This window comes from Engystomops pustulosus, chromosome 3 (assembly GCF_040894005.1).
Source record: "Engystomops pustulosus chromosome 3, aEngPut4.maternal, whole genome shotgun sequence".
Taxonomy (NCBI): Eukaryota; Metazoa; Chordata; class Amphibia; order Anura; family Leptodactylidae; genus Engystomops; species Engystomops pustulosus.
The window spans coordinates 34,590,162-34,608,994 of record NC_092413.1 but is presented as its reverse complement, the minus strand read 5'-3'; the positions used below and the strand labels follow the sequence as shown (position 1 = coordinate 34,608,994).

Below are 18,833 nucleotides of genomic sequence, written 5' to 3'. Positions count from 1 at the left end.
CTCTGAGGAATGCTTCCAGCACCTTGTTGAATCTATGCCACGAAGAATTGAGGCAGTTCTGAAGGCAAAAGGGGGTCCAACCCGTTATTAGCATGGTGTACCTAATAAAGTGGCCGGTGAGTGTATAAGTTTATTTTACATTACCTGGCTCCCTGCTAGAAGTGTGTGGCAAGTCCCAGGAGGTGGCAGCTGCAGCCTGTGTGCTTCTGTCAATCTCCTCCACACTCATGCAGCTTCCTACACACTTCCTGTCATGTGCATTAAGAAGGTAGAGGACGTAGGGGGTGGTGTAGAGTAGAGGCAGAATGTATGAGGAGACACAGGCACAAACAGGCTGCAACTGTTCCTCTCCTAGGACTCACCACATGCTCCTGGCAGGGAGCCAGGTAATGTAAAATAAACTTATATGAATTACTCAAATGATTCAGAATGCTGACAAAGGCATTTTCTAAAATTAGCATAGCATAGGCTATTGGAATCTGTCACCACCTAAAATGACTTTTTTGGTGACAGGTTTGCTTTAATAAGTGAACAAAAATCTCCAGAGCCCCAGAGTATAGTAATATTTGACTTTATTCGCCATCATAGAAAATATACTTAAAGAACTAAACTGTGATATTCAGTTTACAGTACATAGACTTTATATACTTTGTAGTCTCACTACAGTACAGCTTTATTTGCAAGAAACAGTGGACAAGAGTTGATCCAATGATCAGAGAACTAGCATATACGATTTATAGAAGATCACCGCTTTGCTTGGAAGCCCATCTAAAAGTATATTGTAGATTTATACATAAGTGATACATATTTCCATTTAGTTCCAAAATGTGTCTATGTGAAATTATTGTTTATATTTCCTTTGCCTTAACTTTACTATAACATTATAACATATGTGCATATCATAAATATGTCTCCACATACCTCATAAATAAAATAAACTCAGGTTGTCACTTAAAGGGGCTGATTGAAATAAAAAAAAAATACAAAACATGGCTGCTCCCGTGTTAAAGCACCACTTTTGTCTAGAATTCACAGCTGTTTGAATAAATGAAGCTGAGCTGCAATTCCAGGCACAGCCTTTGTATAGGAGTGGAGCTGTTTCCACAAGAATGCGGAATCATGAAGTTTGAAGATGATTAAATAACTTAGTGTGGCACTAAAAATAGAATTGGAAAAAAAAACAATTATATTGACCCATTCTTGGGTATGTAAGGGGGAAGGGAGGTGGGGAAGTGTTTGAGCCAACCGTTCATTTGCACTGAGCACACTTACCTATACGACGTCCAGGGATTTAAAGGGATGTCAAAGGGGAGTACAGAATTACTCAAAAGCCACTTGGGAAATTCAAGGAAAATATAATCAGAAAACTAGTAAAATATTAGAGGACAAGATCATCAAAAACAAACAAACATACACTACACACTGGAAACAGAAGAAAGTGTAAAGGTAAAGCGGTACAACTCACTAACACAAGGTCCAATAACTACGGAGAGGTTGAAGCAGCCTACTGGTGGTAAGCACAATATTCTCAGAAGGAGCCTGCACTGTGGTATGAGAAGATTACAGGATACACAGCTGCATGCTGTCCGGGTTATATGAGGTGTATTGTGCAATGACAACAGCTCCTGAAGCCAAGTGTAGTATCTCCATGAGAGTGTCATCTGTGAGGAAGAAGCAGCCGGTGGACCAGGGCAAAGTCGTGTTCAGCTGTGGAGGCTCTCTAACCTACACACACCTCCTTCGATGGCGACAGACTGGCCAGCCACCGCACCGGGAGGGAGCCTGGAAATGTGCGTCTGAAATAAGAGTGAAGAGGAGAAGTTAAGAAAATCTGGATATCAAAAGAAAACAACTAAGAAGATACTTTAATAGACCAATCCAAAACTGAATGAAGCTTCAACCGAAGTGCAGTACAAGTCTACTTACGTAAAGTTTTTAACCGCTTATGATGACAGCTTCTTATGACTTGTTTTATTACTGTTATTTTATCGTTTAGCCAAGAGATAATGACGCTTCCACTTTTGGAACCTGAGCAGTTTGGGATCACTAACCCATCAGCATGCCTTCAGACAACTTGCTTACTTTTGCAGGAGGTCTGAGAAATACGGGTGAAAAGATGTAGAACAGTGGTGGCGAAGCTATGGCACGGGTGCCAGAGGTGGCACTCAAAGCCCTCTCTATGGGCACCCATGCCATCACCCCAGCACAGAGTTTGCAAGACAGGAATCAAGGCCTCTTACAATCCCAGGCAGCCCAGGACCCTAGAAGGAAGCTACAATGATAAGCAAACCTTTTTCTCCTTCTTTCTACTGTATTGGTGTCCTCAGGTGCCTATACAATTTAAACATTTGACAGAGCAGGGAGTAATAAGCTACTGTTTAAATTTTCTCATCGGCACTTTGTGAAAAATACGTGGGTTTTGGATGTAGTTTGGGCACTTGGCGTCTAGAAGGTCCTTTGATATAGGTGCGGATTATTTAGCGATACTGAGGGATTGGGTGTAAATACCTTGGCTTCTTCAGGCACCCTGTGAATGCGGAGCAATATCAATGGACCATCAGTAGCCCGTATGTAGCATCAGCAGTAGCCAAAATTTGTTTGGGACCCTAAACCCCAGAAGTACAAAGGCATACTAGTGCTTTAGTAGTCCCAAACTGTTCTATGTGGTCTTTCTCTTAAAGGGGTATTCCCACAAAGACAAGTTTCTTAAATATACTCAGGATAACAAAATAACACATTCTCCAATTCACTTTTATTAACAAAAAAACTGCATTTTCACAGATATAATTCCAACCTGTCTCTATCAGTCCTGGTGTACACAATTTCAGTTGCCCCTAGTGTCCGACCCTGGATCGTCTGACTTTAAGGGTTGGCAGCCATCTTGCCTGACACTGGGGAGCTGAGCTGTTCTGTGCTCTCTGCAGCGGCCCCTCCTCCTGCATTCCAGGACAAGCTCACACTGATACACAATGAGAGCTACAGGCAAATAATAATTTTCTGGGTGAAGGGGGAGGGAGGCACATCAGATCAGACAGTGTGAGAGCAGACATATAGCAGAGCTGACGGTGTCATTGGGGCAGATTTATCAAGCTGTCTGAAAGTCAGAATATTTCTAGTTGCCCATGGCAACCAATCACGGCTCAGCTTTCATTTTACCAGTGCTCATGAATATTTTAAAGGGGAGCTGTGATTGGTTGCCATGGGCAACTAGAAAAATTCTGACTTTCAGACAGCTTGATAAATCTGCCCCATTGTGTGTAATATGCATCTCACGGATCTCATTTCTCTTTCTATTTGTCAGATAATAATACAATGTTCAGAGGTGAAATGAAAGTGTATAAAAACCTGTACCCTGATAATCTAAGAACATTGTCAGCATACAGAATCTCACAGCACTAGAGGGATCATAATGTGTCCACTGAGTGTTACAGGAACAACCTACCACCAGGATGAAGGACATAGGTCAGTGGTGGAGAACCTATGGCACGGGTGCCAGAGGCGGCACTCAGAGCCCTTTTTGTGGGCACCCGGGCCATCACCCCAGCACACCAGTTAGGACTCAAAGAAACTTCCTGCAGTTCCAAGCAACTTAAAAGATGCTGCTTTCAGTCATATTTTGATACTTCCTTTGCTACTTGGGACTGTAGGAAATGGGAGAATTAGACAGGGTCAAATTATTTTTGGAGGACCTCCTGCTGGCCCCACTATTCTCTGTGTACAGAGGGAAACTGGAAAGAAACTAAAATGATGAAAATTTTCCATTGTTGCTGTCCTCAGGAGCCCAATATGATTGAAAGTTGTTGAACAGGAAGTTACTGCTTTAATTTCTGGATGGCACCTCACGATAAATAAGCAGGGTTTTGGGTTGCAGTTTGGGCACTATGCCTCTAAAAGGTTTGCCATCACTGACATAGGTGTTAATGGAGCCTGGAGCCCCTCAGGCTCATTTGCATACAGTTTTCCTCCTAGTGAAAGATGCCCTTTAACTATTCCTAAATAGTCGCTAATGCGAATTGTACCCCTAATAATGGCTAATATAATCACAATGTTTTTAGATTTTATTTTCTAGTTGTCCATAAGGAGGACCAAAGCTCTCAGCTATGTTTGCCTACCAGATGGCCTAGTAGACTGCATTCTGAAGTTTGGTCTTGTGCTGGACCAGTAATGACACCTGCTATCTGTAGTGGATGTATGGCATGTAAGATTCACCAGATGTGCTGACATCATGAAGCTATACAAAAAGCTGTACTGAAAGCTCTCATTTTGGGTCCTACCTCACAGGCAGCAAACATCTGCATCATGATAATGGTACGTTAAAGTACAAAGTTTTTGTCAAGTCCATCACAATATAATTTAAAACTTGCATGCCGAACCTTGACAAGATGTAGGCAAGGTATGTGTTAAAATAATGTAGCATCTGGCAAACATACCGTAACTGTTTAGAAAAACATAATCCACAGCTGTGCTATAGAAACGTGAAGTTCAACAGTGTCTGACCATCATAGAGCAGTCTTAATTTTGATGCTTTAAAATGTATTGTGATTAGAGATGAGCGAACATACTCGTTCGAGCATAAGCGTACTCGCAACTGCTCGGTGCTCGGACGAGTATTTCGCCCGCTTGATAAAATATCATCTCGTGGCGTTTAGATTTTTGGCGGCCAGAAACAGAGCCAATCACAAGCAAGGAGACTCTGCAGTACACCCAGCATCATGTGGTACACTTACATGTCGATAGCAGTGGTTGGCTGGCCTGATCAGGTGACCCTGGAATAGACTAGCCCCTGCCTGCGCTGCTCGGATCACTCTCTGTCTGGATGCCGTTAGGGGGAGAGCTGCTGCTGGTCAGGGATAACGTTAGGGTGCTAGTATATTACTGTTAGGCAGGAGTGATTCTACAAGAACCTTACTGTTAGGCAGGAGTGATTCTCCAAGAACCTTACCGTTAGGCAGGAGTGATTCCCCAAGAACCCAACAGCCCTTGTTAGGGCTACATTAGCGTTTTTCAAAAGTTAAAGTGGCACACTCAGTCACAGTACAAAATCCTTTTGTGTGCTCTCAGTGTAGGTTAGAAACTAGCCATAGCAATCATCTTCTGTGGTTGCTGTGTGATTCACAGTTTATTTTTCTGTTTTGTCTATATAATAGACTTTAATTTTGAAAATGTCAAACCCAAGGGTTAAGGGTAGAGGACGAGGGCGTGGGCGTCCAATTACTGCAGGGGTCAGAGGCCGTGGTCCTGGGCAGGGTGAGACACCACCTGCTGATGAGGGAGCAGGGGAACGCCGCAGAGCTACACTCCCTAGCTTCATGTCTCAAGTTACTGGGACTCGTGGTAGAGCACTGTTGAGGCCAGAACAGTGCGAACAGGTGATGTCGTGGATTGCGGTCAATGCTTCTAGCCATTTGTCCACCAGTCAGTCAGTCTTCCACGGAGTCCACCCATGTTACCCAAGTGAGCACTCCTCCAGCTCTTCCACCTCAACCTACTTCCCCCCAGTCTGCCCCCTGCCAGGAAAATTTGAGCCGGCATACTCTGAGGAACTGTTTTCTGGACCCTTCCCAGAGTCACAAACCACTTGTCCGGTTGCTGCTGAGCTCTTTCCCAGGTTTTCCATCGGTCGCAGTCTGTGGGTCATGATGACCTTCTTGACGTAGTGGAAGAAGTGTGTAAAGAGGTGTCGGATGATGAGGAGACACGGTTGTCAGACAGTGGTGAAGTTGTTGTCAGAGCAGGAAGTCTGAGGGGGGAGCAGACTGAGGGATCGGAGGATGATGAGGTGACAGACCCAAGCTGGGTTGATAGGCCGGGTGAACACAGTGCTTGTGAGATGGAGGCGAGACCTTTACGAGAACAGGTTGGAAGAGGCAGTGGTGGGGCCAGACGGAGAGGCAGGGCCAGAGCTGGTGCATCAGCGCCAAATGTTTCACGTAGTGAAGCTCCAGTGTCGAGGGCTAGATTTTCTGAAGTCTGGAGGTTCTTTAAAGGAACACCGGATGACCGACAGACTGTGGTGTGCAACCTGTGCCACACCAGGATCAGCAGGGGTTCCACCACTACTAGCTTAACCACCACCAGTATGCGCAGGCATATGAATGCTAAACACCCCAATCAATGGAACTAAGGCCGTTCACCACTGCTCCTTCCCCTGTGTCATTTGCTGCCTCTGCTAATCAGCCCCCTGCCCAGGACCCCGGCACAAACACCACCCGGGCGAAAACCACACCTTCGCCTCCACGATCCTCCACCAATGTCTCCATAGCAGCCTCCACGCGCCGTCTCCATAGCAGCCTCCACGCGCCGTCTCCATAGCAGCCTCCACATGTCATCCCCTTAGCAAACGAGCTGTGTCAGGATCATTTTTCGGGTGTTTCACCAGATACGTTATGGAACTTGGTCACTATGTCGCCACCATGCTGTGTTATCGACTAAATATACCGTCAACCTTTTGTTCACATAGGAAATCATTTCAGCGTTTCTTGCTCACCACCTTTGGTTCCTCTCTGCCGCCATAACCAGGTAACGCTACACGTTATCCTCACCAAAAGGAATTTTTTAAATTGGTTTGAAGCCCAAGTCCATTTGGGGTATGTGCCATGCCACTCTCTAGCCTGCCGCTGCTGCCTCCGCATGCTGTCCCCTATAGTGTCAGGGTCTATTATTGGGTGTTTTAGATGCTATCTCGCCTCAACTCGTCATCGCCATGCTGTTGCCCATAATTTTGGCAAAATGGTACGATTAAGTAGCCTCAGAGGCATCCATGCATGCTGCCCCTGCTGTTTCCTGTCTATTTCCGTGGTGTATCCATAATTTTCTGAGGTTTCCAGGTGTTTGGCCAAGCTTCCCTGTGCAGAGCCTTGGTCCCCTTGAAAAATGCTCGAGTCTCCCATTGACTTCAATGGGGTTGGTTATTCGAAATGAGCACTTGAGCATCGGAAAAAGTTAGACTCGAGTAACGAGCACTCGAGCATTTTAGTTCTCGCTCATCTCTAATTGTGATCTCTTGAGTTTTTAGCGGTCATGAAAGTTTCCACATCAACAAACGTAGAGTAGATAAAAGGTATTATGCTAAATTTCCTGGCTGCTAAGATAGCGAATGGGTTAAAAAGGAGTTTCCCAGAGGAGGAAGAGTCTGCTGACACTTTGACCTCTGTTTACCAGCTACCTCCGGTGCCAGGAATAATGTAGTGGATGGATCAGGCAAATGAAGCACAGTTATCATTTACGTAAAGAGTGTGGGGCACATTTACTTACCCATCCCTGTTGACGCCGCCGCCGATCCGGAATGTCCGACGAGGATTTGGAGCTGCCACAATTCACTAAGATCGTGCATCCAATTTCCTGCATGTGTCACTTCCCCGCTGAGGTCCGCCGGAGTTCACCTTCTTCTTCCCGGTGTATGTGAGTGCTGATCTTGCGACACAATTTCATTTTTAAATTCTGCGGTTTGTCCGAATCAGCGTCCACGCTGCAAGCCGTCTCAGATGCGCTACAATCCAATCGCGTGCGCCAAAAACCCGGGGCAATTCAGCGCAAAACGAAAACATTCGGGAAACCCGACGGAAATGCGTCCCACGGAGCCTTAGTAAATGTGCCCCATGTTGCTTCCGCTTCCAAAGTCTGCGGGATACGGCTTATGATGTGGGATCTGAAAATTGTTGATTACACTTAAAGAAAATCTCCAATTAAAAAATCGAGCATGATACATGCAGAGAAGTAGGGACTCCTTGATTCATGTAGCAATGATGATGCCGGGACTCTCGTCGCAATTAGTGTTTGGTCCATGATTCATAAACACAAAACTGGTGTGTTTTAACCCCTACTCAGAGGGCAGACAATATGGCACAGTTCAATACAAAGGATAACAACAGTGTGATGACATACCCCATCTCACCTATTGAAGTTAAAATCCCAGAATACATATCCCTTTATACAGTCCTTTTGCTACTAACACCTCTCCATGGCTGCTATTCAACACTGACATTATACTGTCGCAATTGCTGATAGACTCCCTTAAAGGTAATCTACCATCAAAATCAAGTATGATAAACCAGGGACACTTCCCGTATAAACTGGAGTATAAGCTAAGCCGAGGCCCCTAAATTTATTTTTTTAAAAATGGGAAAATGTATTGGAGTATAAGCCTAGGGTGGAAAACACAGCATCTACTCTCAAATAAAATAACCAGTAGTCCTCCCTCATCAATAAAATGTCCAGTAGTAATGAATGAAAAGTCTACAGCAGCCCCTCCAATTAATAAAATGACCAGCAGAGTGCCCCCATAAGTATAATGACCAGCAGAGTGCCCCATAAGTATAATGGCCAGCAGAGTGCCCCCATTCCTGTAATGGCCAGCAGAGTTCCCCCATTCCTGTAATGGCCAGCAGAGTGCCCCCATTCCTGTAATGGCCAGCAGAGTGCCCCCATTCCTGTAATGGCCAGCAGAGTGCCCCCATTCCTGTAATGGCCAGCAGAGTGCCCCCATTCCTGTAATGGCCAGCAGAGTGCCCCCATTCCTGTAATGGCCAGCAGAGTGCCCCCATTCCTGTAATGGCCAGCAGAGTGCCCCCATTCCTGTAATGGCCAGCAGAGTGCCCCCGTTCCTGTAATGGCCAGTAGAGTGTCCCCGTTCCTGTAATGGCCAGCAGAGTGCCCCCATTCCTGTAATGGCCAGCAGAGTGCCCCCATTCCTGTAATGGCCAGCAGAGTGCCCCCATTCCTGTAATGGCCAGCAGAGTGCCCCCGTTCCTGTAATGGCCAGCAGAGTGCCCCCATTCCTGTAATGGCCAGCAGAGTGCCCCCGTTCCTGTAATGGCCAGTAGAGTGTCCCCGTTCCTGTAATGGCCAGCAGAGTGCCCCCATTCCTGTAATGGCCAGCAGAGTGCCCCCATTCCTGTAATGGCCAGCAGAGTGCCCCCATTCCTGTAATGGCCAGCAGAGTGCCCCCATTCCTGTAATGGCCAGCAGAGTGCCCCCATTCCTGTAATGGCCAGCAGAGTGCCCCCATTCCTGTAATGGCCAGCAGAGTGCCCCCATACATGACTGCTGTGTCATGGTTTCTGTGCCGGCAGATCACATAGACATGCATCTGCTGGCTCGGCTGGGAACCCGAGTACATGCTTCAGGATGTCGGGGGACAGCGCAGGAGGGTGAGTACCAAGTTTATTATATTATATATACCCAAGTATAAGCCGTGTGGGACCTTTTCAGCACAAAAATTGTGCTGCAAATCTTGGCTTGTACTCTATTATATATGGTACACATAGACCCAGGCACTGTGACTGTAGTAATCTTCTTATAATTGTTATCCATGGTCTCCTTCCTTCTAAAATTAACATGTAAAATAATGATAAGGAGCCTGAGCGGCTACAGTAGCCCCTCTGCGATCTGGCTTTACAGACTGTTACACTGTCTCATGCGCCCCTCTGCTCCCTCACTGCTCTCAGTACTGAGGGAACTGGGGGTTAATACAGTGTAACAGTCTGTAAAGCCATATAACAGAAAGGCTAGGGTAGCCCCTCTGGATCCTAAGCATAATTTTAAAAGTTGATTTTAGAAGGAAGGAGGCCATGGATAACAAATATAAGAAGATTATGACAGTCACAGTGCCTGGATCTATAAGCAATTGTCCCTGGTTTATCATGATGGATCTTCATGGTAGACTTCCCTTAAACTTGCACCACAGTTCCTTCACTTCTAGATGTTAGAAACAAATCAAGAGGTGATGTCCTGTTTTTACAAAATGTTTTTCTATGGCATGTAAAAAAGGAAATAAAAAATTCACAAACAAATAATATAGTTCAAGGGATCTATTGTATAATATATAATTTTTCTACACAAGGATGTACATGAAATTTTTTTTTTTAAAAACTATCTTAACAATGTTGGTGGACGCAAGTGTTTTACAAGATGTTAGGAATCTTTCTGATCGACACATACATCTGAAGCTTCACAATAGAAATGGCTTCTTGCTACAGAAGCTTCAGGGACAGAAGGAGAAGAGGGAGATTAACTCATTTCAGGAAAGGTCAAAAACATCTCTTCAGAAGAAGGACTGAGAGCAGCAGCTGTTTCTGTCATCAGAACCAAGATTCCCGGCTGGAGAATATGATAACAATGTAGACCAGATGTCAAAGGATGTAACTGTGAAGTCTACGATCTACACGAGCCCTGGGATTTCACCTAGAAAGGAAATGCCTCAAGCACCTTGCTCTGCATCGGGGGCCGACACATGAAAGACCATGGAAAATGTAACGTAAAGGAGACTCTGAGACTCCCGCCTTATCTGCTTGTAAATGGATGGTTTACATTCATAAGTAACTTTCAATGATTATCATTTGTGGTGGATTACAGTAGTCTACGTGACTATATGGCCTGTCAGACTAATGGGAAGTGACAGTCGGTATTTTCATTGCAGATGGCTCTATAAATGACTGCTTCTACCTTACAAACTGCACAGAAGATATGTTTTATAGGACAGCCTACGCCCTTCACATTAAGTTATCATGTTATTGAGTGTATAAAGATATTTTAAGCAAAACACAAATGCAATAAATTAGAAAAAAACATATATGTCTGGGTGCAGGCCTCTGGGCAACCTGATAATACTAAAAATCACAAATAGGCAGCACGTTCATGCAAAGCTATAAAAATGAAAGGTATTAAGGGGAGAAACTTGAATATGGTGTCAAATCAACTAGCATTAGGTTCTAGAGCAAGAGGAGCAAGCTAGAAAATTTTACATTGTGCCCTATCCGCGGGCTGCATGTTATAGAGCAGGAGCAGAGCAGATTAACCATTGTTTCACTTCTGCAGGTGGCACATTATAGAGCAGGAGGATCCTGGCGTATTGCACATTGTATCCTGTCTGAAGGCAGCATGTTATAGAGAAATAACTGAGCAAATTGTAAATAGTGTCCTATCTGTAGGCGGCATGTTATAGAGAAGGATGAACTGAGAAGATTGAACATAGCATCCTATTTACAGGCGGCATGTTATAGAGCAGGAGGAGCCGAGGAGATTGTACATAGTGTCCTAACTGTAGGCAGCATGTTATAGAGCAGGAGAAGCTGAGGAGATTGCACATAGTGTCCTATCTGTTGGCGCATGTTATAGAGTAGGAGGAGCTGAGAGGTTGTACTTGGTGTCCTATCCGCAGGCAGAATGCAATAACGCCGGATGTACTGCGAAGATTGAACATAGTGTCCTATTTACAGGCAGCATGTTATAGAGCAGGAAGAGCTGAAGAGATGGTACACAGTGTCCTATCTGCTGGCAGAATTTTAAGAGCAGAGGAACGGTGCAGATTATGTCAATTTTTGTGGAAAAAATGTCAGTGTAAATAGTTTCTTATTGATAGCTATCCCTACAAGTGGTCACCCTCTGTGAATAATACACTGCTCCCAATTTACTTTGCCGTGGGTCTTAACAACACTTTTCTGCTACAGGGGGCGGTCCAGATTACACATCCTAAACACTGACAAAAAGATTCCAGAAAGTTAAAAAAAAAAAAAAGAGCCGCCATCTTTTCTCCAGCATTGGGTGGTTAAGCAAAGGTGGACCATCCCCAATGTGGTTAGTAGGTCTCTATGGATGTGCCATCTGTTTCATGTGTTGTCTATCACTAGTCAATAGCACACTTTCGCCTTGCCAGTTGGGGGAAAAAAAGGAACTCTTAAAGAAGAATTACAATTTATAAATCAAAAAGAAGAATAGAAGAATAGAAGATGGATTCAGGCTGTTCTAGAAGAACTAACCCGAGTCACTTGCTCAATGTTCTCTAGTTTTGTGTAGCTTTAGGCCACAGATAAAATGTGGTTGTTAAGGATTTCCAGAGAAACCACACAAGTCGGAGACATGACTATACAATGACAGGGAACAAGGCTGCATTATTACAAGTATGTATCACTAAGTGCTCTGCAGATGGGATTACGGCTTTTAATTGTATGTGGTGTACCACCTGCCCTTTTATGTTTTATGAAGATGAATAAAATTATTAGTAAAGGTTCTAATTTACCATTTAAAGAAACCCTAATATGCAAGACTACAGTTTTATAATACTAGTGTTGGTTTCCTGCCAATCCCAAAAACGTATGATTAGAAGTTGCGTAGCCTAGTCTCCTTGGCAGGATTCCTCAGAAATATCTGCTTCTACTATAAAATCTGTCAATAAAAGAAGGCAAAACAAGTAAATAAGAAAAAGCAGGTTCACATTTACATGCAAATAATTCTATTTTATTAAAGGGGAAACCAACTTAAGTTTGTTAAATTTGCATTGCTGAGAAGATTCTCAGATTCTGAGCAGGTTCTTTGTGTTTCCCTCTTTTTAAAAGTTATTGAAGTTTAAGTTTTTCCAATTTTTAAACAGTTTTTAAATCGAATGCAAACAAAACTATTAAAAAGGAATACAGGTTCCCTGCATTAAAAAAAATACAAAAAATGGCCCCTTTAGGTCCTGTATTGACACCAGAGACCGTGTGCCTTCTCCGCTTTAAAAGTTACCATATATACTCGAGTATAAGCCGACCCAAGTATAAGCCGAGGCCCCTAATTTTACTACAAAAACCTGGTAAAACCTATATATTGGTAATTACTGGTTTTGATGTGATGATCTTATCTACATTCATTCATATGCACTTGCATGGAAGTCAAATTTATTAAGGGGTGTTGATGAAGGGCCCCTTGATGAAGAACAGGACATCTGTTTGAAACACGTTGGCTGTTTTACTGGATGTTAAATTAAAAATTTGAATATATTGTCAATAATATTGCCCATTTTTTTGGTAGTTTTTTTTTATTGGATTGCTATACCTTCACAGCAAGGGGGACTTGTGCATTACTGGACCTGGGTCTACTGGTGAGCTGGAGTTTAAGAGGACACATATGTCTATACTCATGGGGCATAACGGCACAATATGTAAATGTTACATTTTCTTCATATTGTATAGGCTCAATGGAGAGGGAGGCTCTTGGTGTTCCCCCACCCAGCAACTCCCACAAAGATATACTAAGCAGCTGCTTACCATGTCTGATGTAGAATTGCGCTATAGCCTTAATTGGGAACAGGCACAGGCTATAGCTAATGAGCTGGCTTGGAGTAACCCCATCTAACACCCCGACTCTCTCCACCCATTTGACGTGGAGGTGGCGTAAGGGAAGGAAAGTTACCCTGCCCTAGAAATTGCGACCTTTTCGATAATTGTATGCCAGTTGACTCCTGGGTATTTGACCAATGTCTAGTTCGGCCCAGTTTGTTGTGGATTTGTCCCTGACTTTAGCACAAGTGTAATTTTAAAGAAAAATTAAAATTTAATAAAAATTATAAACCAAGAAGACTGCATAGATCCAGGCACAGTGATTGTGGTAAACTTTTAAAATTATGCTAATTGGGGCATCACCAGAGGCTTTTACACTCTGCTGTAGCATGTCTTCTCCTTTCCCCTTGGCACTTTCCCCTCCCTACTGTAATATCACACAGGGGGAGGGGGAAGTGCTCCTGCACAGCCTTTGAAGTTGCAGCACTGAGGGCTCTAGAAACATCCAACAGAGCCGTTCTGGCACATTAGCTTACCGTAATTTTAAAAGTTGATTTTGGAAGGAAGGAGGCCATGAATAACAAATATAAAAAGATTACCATGGTCACTGTGCCTGGATCTATGAGTAAGTGTCCCTGGTTTGTCATGCTTGATTTAGATCAGGGGCCTCAATTTACCTGGGGGCCGTTGGAGGTAGATTCTGGGTAAGGCTGGGCCGCATCAAGTTTTCCACACAAAATGCGCTTACAAAATATCATTATTCAGATTCAAATGTCATGGCGTCTCCCAGTGCAAGGAAAGCCCCAAGCTGGGAGACGTGTTTTCTCTATGAACGCGTCCTGTGTACCGAGGGGTCCCAAGCTCCTACCGCACTGAGCCCAGTCAGGGACACTCCATTCCATAAAAACTCCTGTACAAAAATAATTTTTTTTATTTGCCGGCAGCCATCGCTGTGAAAGCACCCGCGATCGGTGCTAGCACTGATCGCGGGTGTTACCGGTAAGCAGTGGCGTAACTAGAGTCCTCTGGGCCCCAGGGCAAAATTCCCAACAGGGCCCCCCCCCCAGTATGCATAAAAACATTGAACACCATCCACCAGTAGCAGTAATCAATGTCCCCCCCCCACCACCAGAAGCCATAATCAATGTCCCGCCTCACCAGAAGCCATAATTAAAGTCCCCCCTCACCAGTAGCCATAATCAATGTCCCCCCCACCAGTAGCCATAATTAAAGTCCCCCCCAGCAGTAGCTATAATTAATGTCCCCCCTCCAGTAGCCATAATCAATGCCCCCCCTCCACCAGTAGCCATAATTAATGTTCCCCCCAGCAGTAGCCATAATTAATGTCCCCCCCTCCACCAGTAGCCATAATTAATGCCCACCCCAGCAGTAGCCATAATTAATGTCCCCCCTCACCAGTAGCCATAATTAATGTCCCCCCCAGCAGTAGCTATAATTAATGTCCCCCCTCACCAGTGGCCATAATTAATGTCCCCCCCACCAGTAGCTATAATTAATGTCCCCCCCTCCAGCAGTAGCCATAATTAATGCCCCCCCCACCAGTAGCCATAATTAATGTCCCCCCCAGCAGTAGCCATAATTAATGTCCCCCCCAGCAGTAGCTATAATTAATGTCCCCCCTCCAATAGCCATAATTAATGTCCCCCCCAGCAGTAGCCATGATTAATGCCCCCCCCCCTCCAGTAGCCATAATTAATATCCCCCCCAGCAGTAGCCGTGATTAATGTCCCCCATAGGTAATATCCCCCCAAATTTCCTAACTTTCACCTATGCCCCCCCAAATAGAAACAGGGCCCCATATACTTAAGCAAGATAAAAAATAAAACTCTTACCTAGTTATCCCGCTCCTCTTCGCGCTCTCTCTTCTGCAGATCGGCGCAGGCGACGGCTGATGACGCGTCTGCCAGGTCAGGTGCCGGGTCATGGACCTCAGCAGACCCGGCGCAGGCAGACGTGTCGGCGTCTATGGATGCGATGGGTGGGAACGGCCGCTGAGGTGGGTGGGACGGTGGGCGGATCGGGGGCCCGTTCTTATTTTGAATTGGGACAGCTCCGGGCCCTCCCTGATCCAGCGCACGGACCAGATACAGAACAGTCCGTGCGCTGTAACGGGAAGGCCCGCGGCTGTCACAATTTAAAACATCTGCCCGCTGGGCTGCGCCGAGTTATCAGCGCAGCGCAGGGGTCAGGTGCGGGCCTCTGACTGACCATGGGCCCGGTCTCAGTCGCGACCCCTGCGACCGCGATCAGTACGCCACTGCCGGTAAGCCTTTGCTGCAATATGCAGCAAAGACTTACCGGCTGAGCCCTCTCCATGCAGCGCGACCAGGTGGGGGCCACAAAATATTGTCCCGCAGGCCGCAATTGGCCCGCGGGCCGCGAGTTGGAGACCCCTGATTTAGATGATAGATTTCCATTAGTGTATGGATTAATATAGCTTTTTTATCTCATGTTTTTATAGGGTTTTCCTCTCTTGTCTTCAGTTAGAGGTTTATGTTTGAAAAATCTAAGTACAGGCCTAATAACCTATATCATGAAATACCATAGACAAGGCCAAAGAATACACCATCCCAATAAACAAAAATGTATAAATAGGTGAGGGAAATATAAAATATAACTTTTAATATAACGGTTAAAAGGTACCAACGTAATCCATCACATATAACATAGAAAAAACAAGCTGACCAAAGTCAAATCATTGGTTAATCCAAGGGATACAGTAACCATCCAGTATGATGCAAACACAAACAGCATTAAGTATATGTACTCAGATTTCCAAAAGGAAAATGTAACTAACCTGTAGAGGAAAAATGCAAACACATACAGCATCAAAACTATAGACTCAAGATGGGGAACTATAGTTATAGATAAAAGTAGAAAATGTTCAGATCTCACCCATCCTGGGAAAGGACAAGACGAGGATAGTAGATAATGGGTCTCAGATGCATCAGGTCAGGAAAGGATGTACTGTCCCTAGATGGCCCTCTACTTCACTCGCCCTAATCACCCAAATGTTGCTCCTGTCCTGACAAGGACAGTCCCAGGTTCTCCCTGATCGTGGAGTTACCCTAGTAAGCCCTATGGGTGCTTGAATCAAACAGCGTTCCCGGTTTATGTTTGCACTAGAGATACCTAGGTGGTCATTACAACAAAAACTAATTTATTGGTTATCATTACCATAGACTGAGCAGTAGAATACAATGCTGCAACTTTATAGCCATTTGCATTTTTCCTTATTAATTTTTTCATCCACAAAACACTATCTATTGCTTCAATGGATGACAACTTAGATATGAAAAAGTGACTAAATGCTAAAAATTCTAAAAAGATTTCAAGTTCATTATTGGACCACCTTTAAAATACTTTTAATGATGAATTATACAAAATAAAAGCGGTAATTTTAGGGAATTAAAAAAAAATGGTAGAAAATGAGGTTTAGAAAAATTACTCTTACTTTTATGTCCCCCTCATCACAGCATGGTCACGAACAAGAAGTGAAAAAAATAAATCTAAAATGAGCACATAGCCTAACACATCTTAAAATACCAACACACATCTTTTACAAAATTAAAAATAGCAGTATAAGTGAGAAATGTGATTCCCTCAACGGATCAGATGTACGCTTTGTTCCTCGACACCTCCAAAAGGCAGGAAGGCACCGCACACCACTTCTGTGGTTACAACTGTATGCTGTAGGGGATTTAGGCCCCACTGAATGGGAACATAATTTGAATTAACCTCACTGTAAATAAAGCAGTCTTTTTTTCAAGAATATTAAGCAGAAACAAAGAAAAAAAAATACTTAAAATTGTAAAATTAAATGCCTCAAAGCGTTAACACCTGAAAAGAATAAACTTTTGTTTTATTTTGAAAAAGCAGAATAGTAAATCTGGATAAATTAGATATAGAAGCCAACTATCTGCAATATTGTAACGTGTGAAATTCATCACCTACGGCATCTGTTCTTAATCCCTTTTCACCATCAAAAAGATATGAAATGCTTTGAAAATTGCTCAAGCTTTTAATTTTGCCAAAATCAACTTCTCGTCTAGAACACATAGTCTGCCATCAGGGCTGATTGTTAATTTACTGGATAAATTGATTTTACGTTAAGGACGCCTCTAATGCTCAAAGTTAAATTATACCTATATGAGGATTCTGGTTTTGCTTAAAGGGGTTGTAAAAAGTTTTCTCGCTCTCCCCTATCTTGTGGATAATTAGATTGGTGAGGGTCCAACAGATGGGATCAGACAGATGAGGGAATAGATAGTCATCGAAAAAGGTTCTGTTATCAGTGATTTTTCAAGCAACGGGCCACGAATGCATCCCGCCGCTATGTAATAGCATGAGAGTGTCAGAAATTGCCCATCACAGAGCTGGGATATCTCCAGCACTCCCATTCATTGTCCTGGAACACTGTGCTCGGCCAGGTCCCAAATTCCCTTGCTATTGAATGGGGCAGAAGGACGCATGCTGAACCCATACATTTGCTGGGGTTCCCATGCTTTTGATTGGTAGGGTCTCAACAGTAGGACCCTCTCCAATTAGATTATCTTCTTTGTGGATACGGGTTAACATGCAAACCAACAAACAAACTCTTTACTCTACAGAAATAAATATATAAACTGCAAGACCCAGAAATACAGATATTCATCCGGTGTCATTTAAAGTTGATTTCAAAGATGTCATTAATTTTTTTAAATTGTAAATATATATATATATATATATATATCTACATATAAGCACCAAAACTAAATATTACAAACTTGCAGAGTACTTGTCCACTTGCCCAATTTTATGTACTGGAATCCAGTGGGTTTTTTCCATCTTACCCTATAATACTGTCACAGGCACCTCTGTGACCCATATCCCGCATGCGTCTCCGTCTCCTAAGGTGCATGTGCAACCGGCTTGCTAAAATTTAAAGGGCCATTATCGGCACAATAATAGCCGCTGGCCGACTGCCTTCCCTAATAAATTGCCAGCCCCCTTCCTGTGTCCCCTGCCGGATCTTCGTGCCGTTGAGAAAGCTTCTGTCCCTGCCTTGTGCTAGTGTTTGGATTTCCCATTGTGACCACGGTTTTGTGTTCGACTCTGAACCTGTTGCGCCTGCCCTGACATCCTTCTTTGTTCCTGACGTTGATCCTGTACCGCCTCTCTCGACCTCCTGCCTGTCCCCGACCACGAGTTTGGCTGCACTACTTCGCCTTGGCTGCACCTGTGGAACGACCTAGTGGTACCACGGTGTAGCAAGTCCAACCCGCTTTAAGGCGGGCTCTGGTGAAAACCGTGTCCCACTTAAGACTCCGGTTCCATGTGTCGGCTTACGTCATCGTCCGCGGTGGTCCAGTGGGTCCACTGCCCCTGGAGCCTGACAAATGCTATAAAATGGTTAATTAAAATTAAAATGAATGGTATTAAAAAGTTAAAACACCTCTTTCCCAAATAATGAGATATGAGAAGATATTAAATATTAAAATTTCAAGATATCAAATATATATATATGATAGATAGATAGATAGATAGATAGATAGATAGATAGATAGATAGATAACTGTAGGAAAGAGGCAGCACTCCGAGGTATGTAGAAAAGGGTGAAGCTTTATTCCATGTGCAACGTTTCGGTGTTGAAACACGCCTTTTTCGCGGTTGAAAAAGGCGTGTTTCAACACCGAAACGTTGCACATGGAATAAAGCTTCACCATTTTCTACGTACCTTGGAGTGCTGCCTCTTTCCTACAGTTACCTAGACGGACCCTGGCCAAGGGACCTACGGCT

General features: G+C 44.0%; 1 protein-coding gene across 2 annotated transcripts in view; it reads right to left on the bottom strand.

Annotated features, from left to right (window-relative positions):
• Window positions 1-555: 555 nt before the first annotated feature.
• TASP1 (taspase 1) overlaps window positions 556-18,833 on the bottom strand; it is a 96,414-nt gene continuing 78,136 nt past the window's right edge. For both annotated transcript variants that reach the window (XM_072140449.1, XM_072140448.1), the window contains one exon: window positions 556-1,796. In XM_072140449.1, coding sequence (XP_071996550.1) covers window positions 1,704-1,796 — 93 coding nt within the window. In that variant the 3' untranslated portion in view covers window positions 556-1,703. The remainder of the gene's footprint in view (window positions 1,797-18,833) is intronic.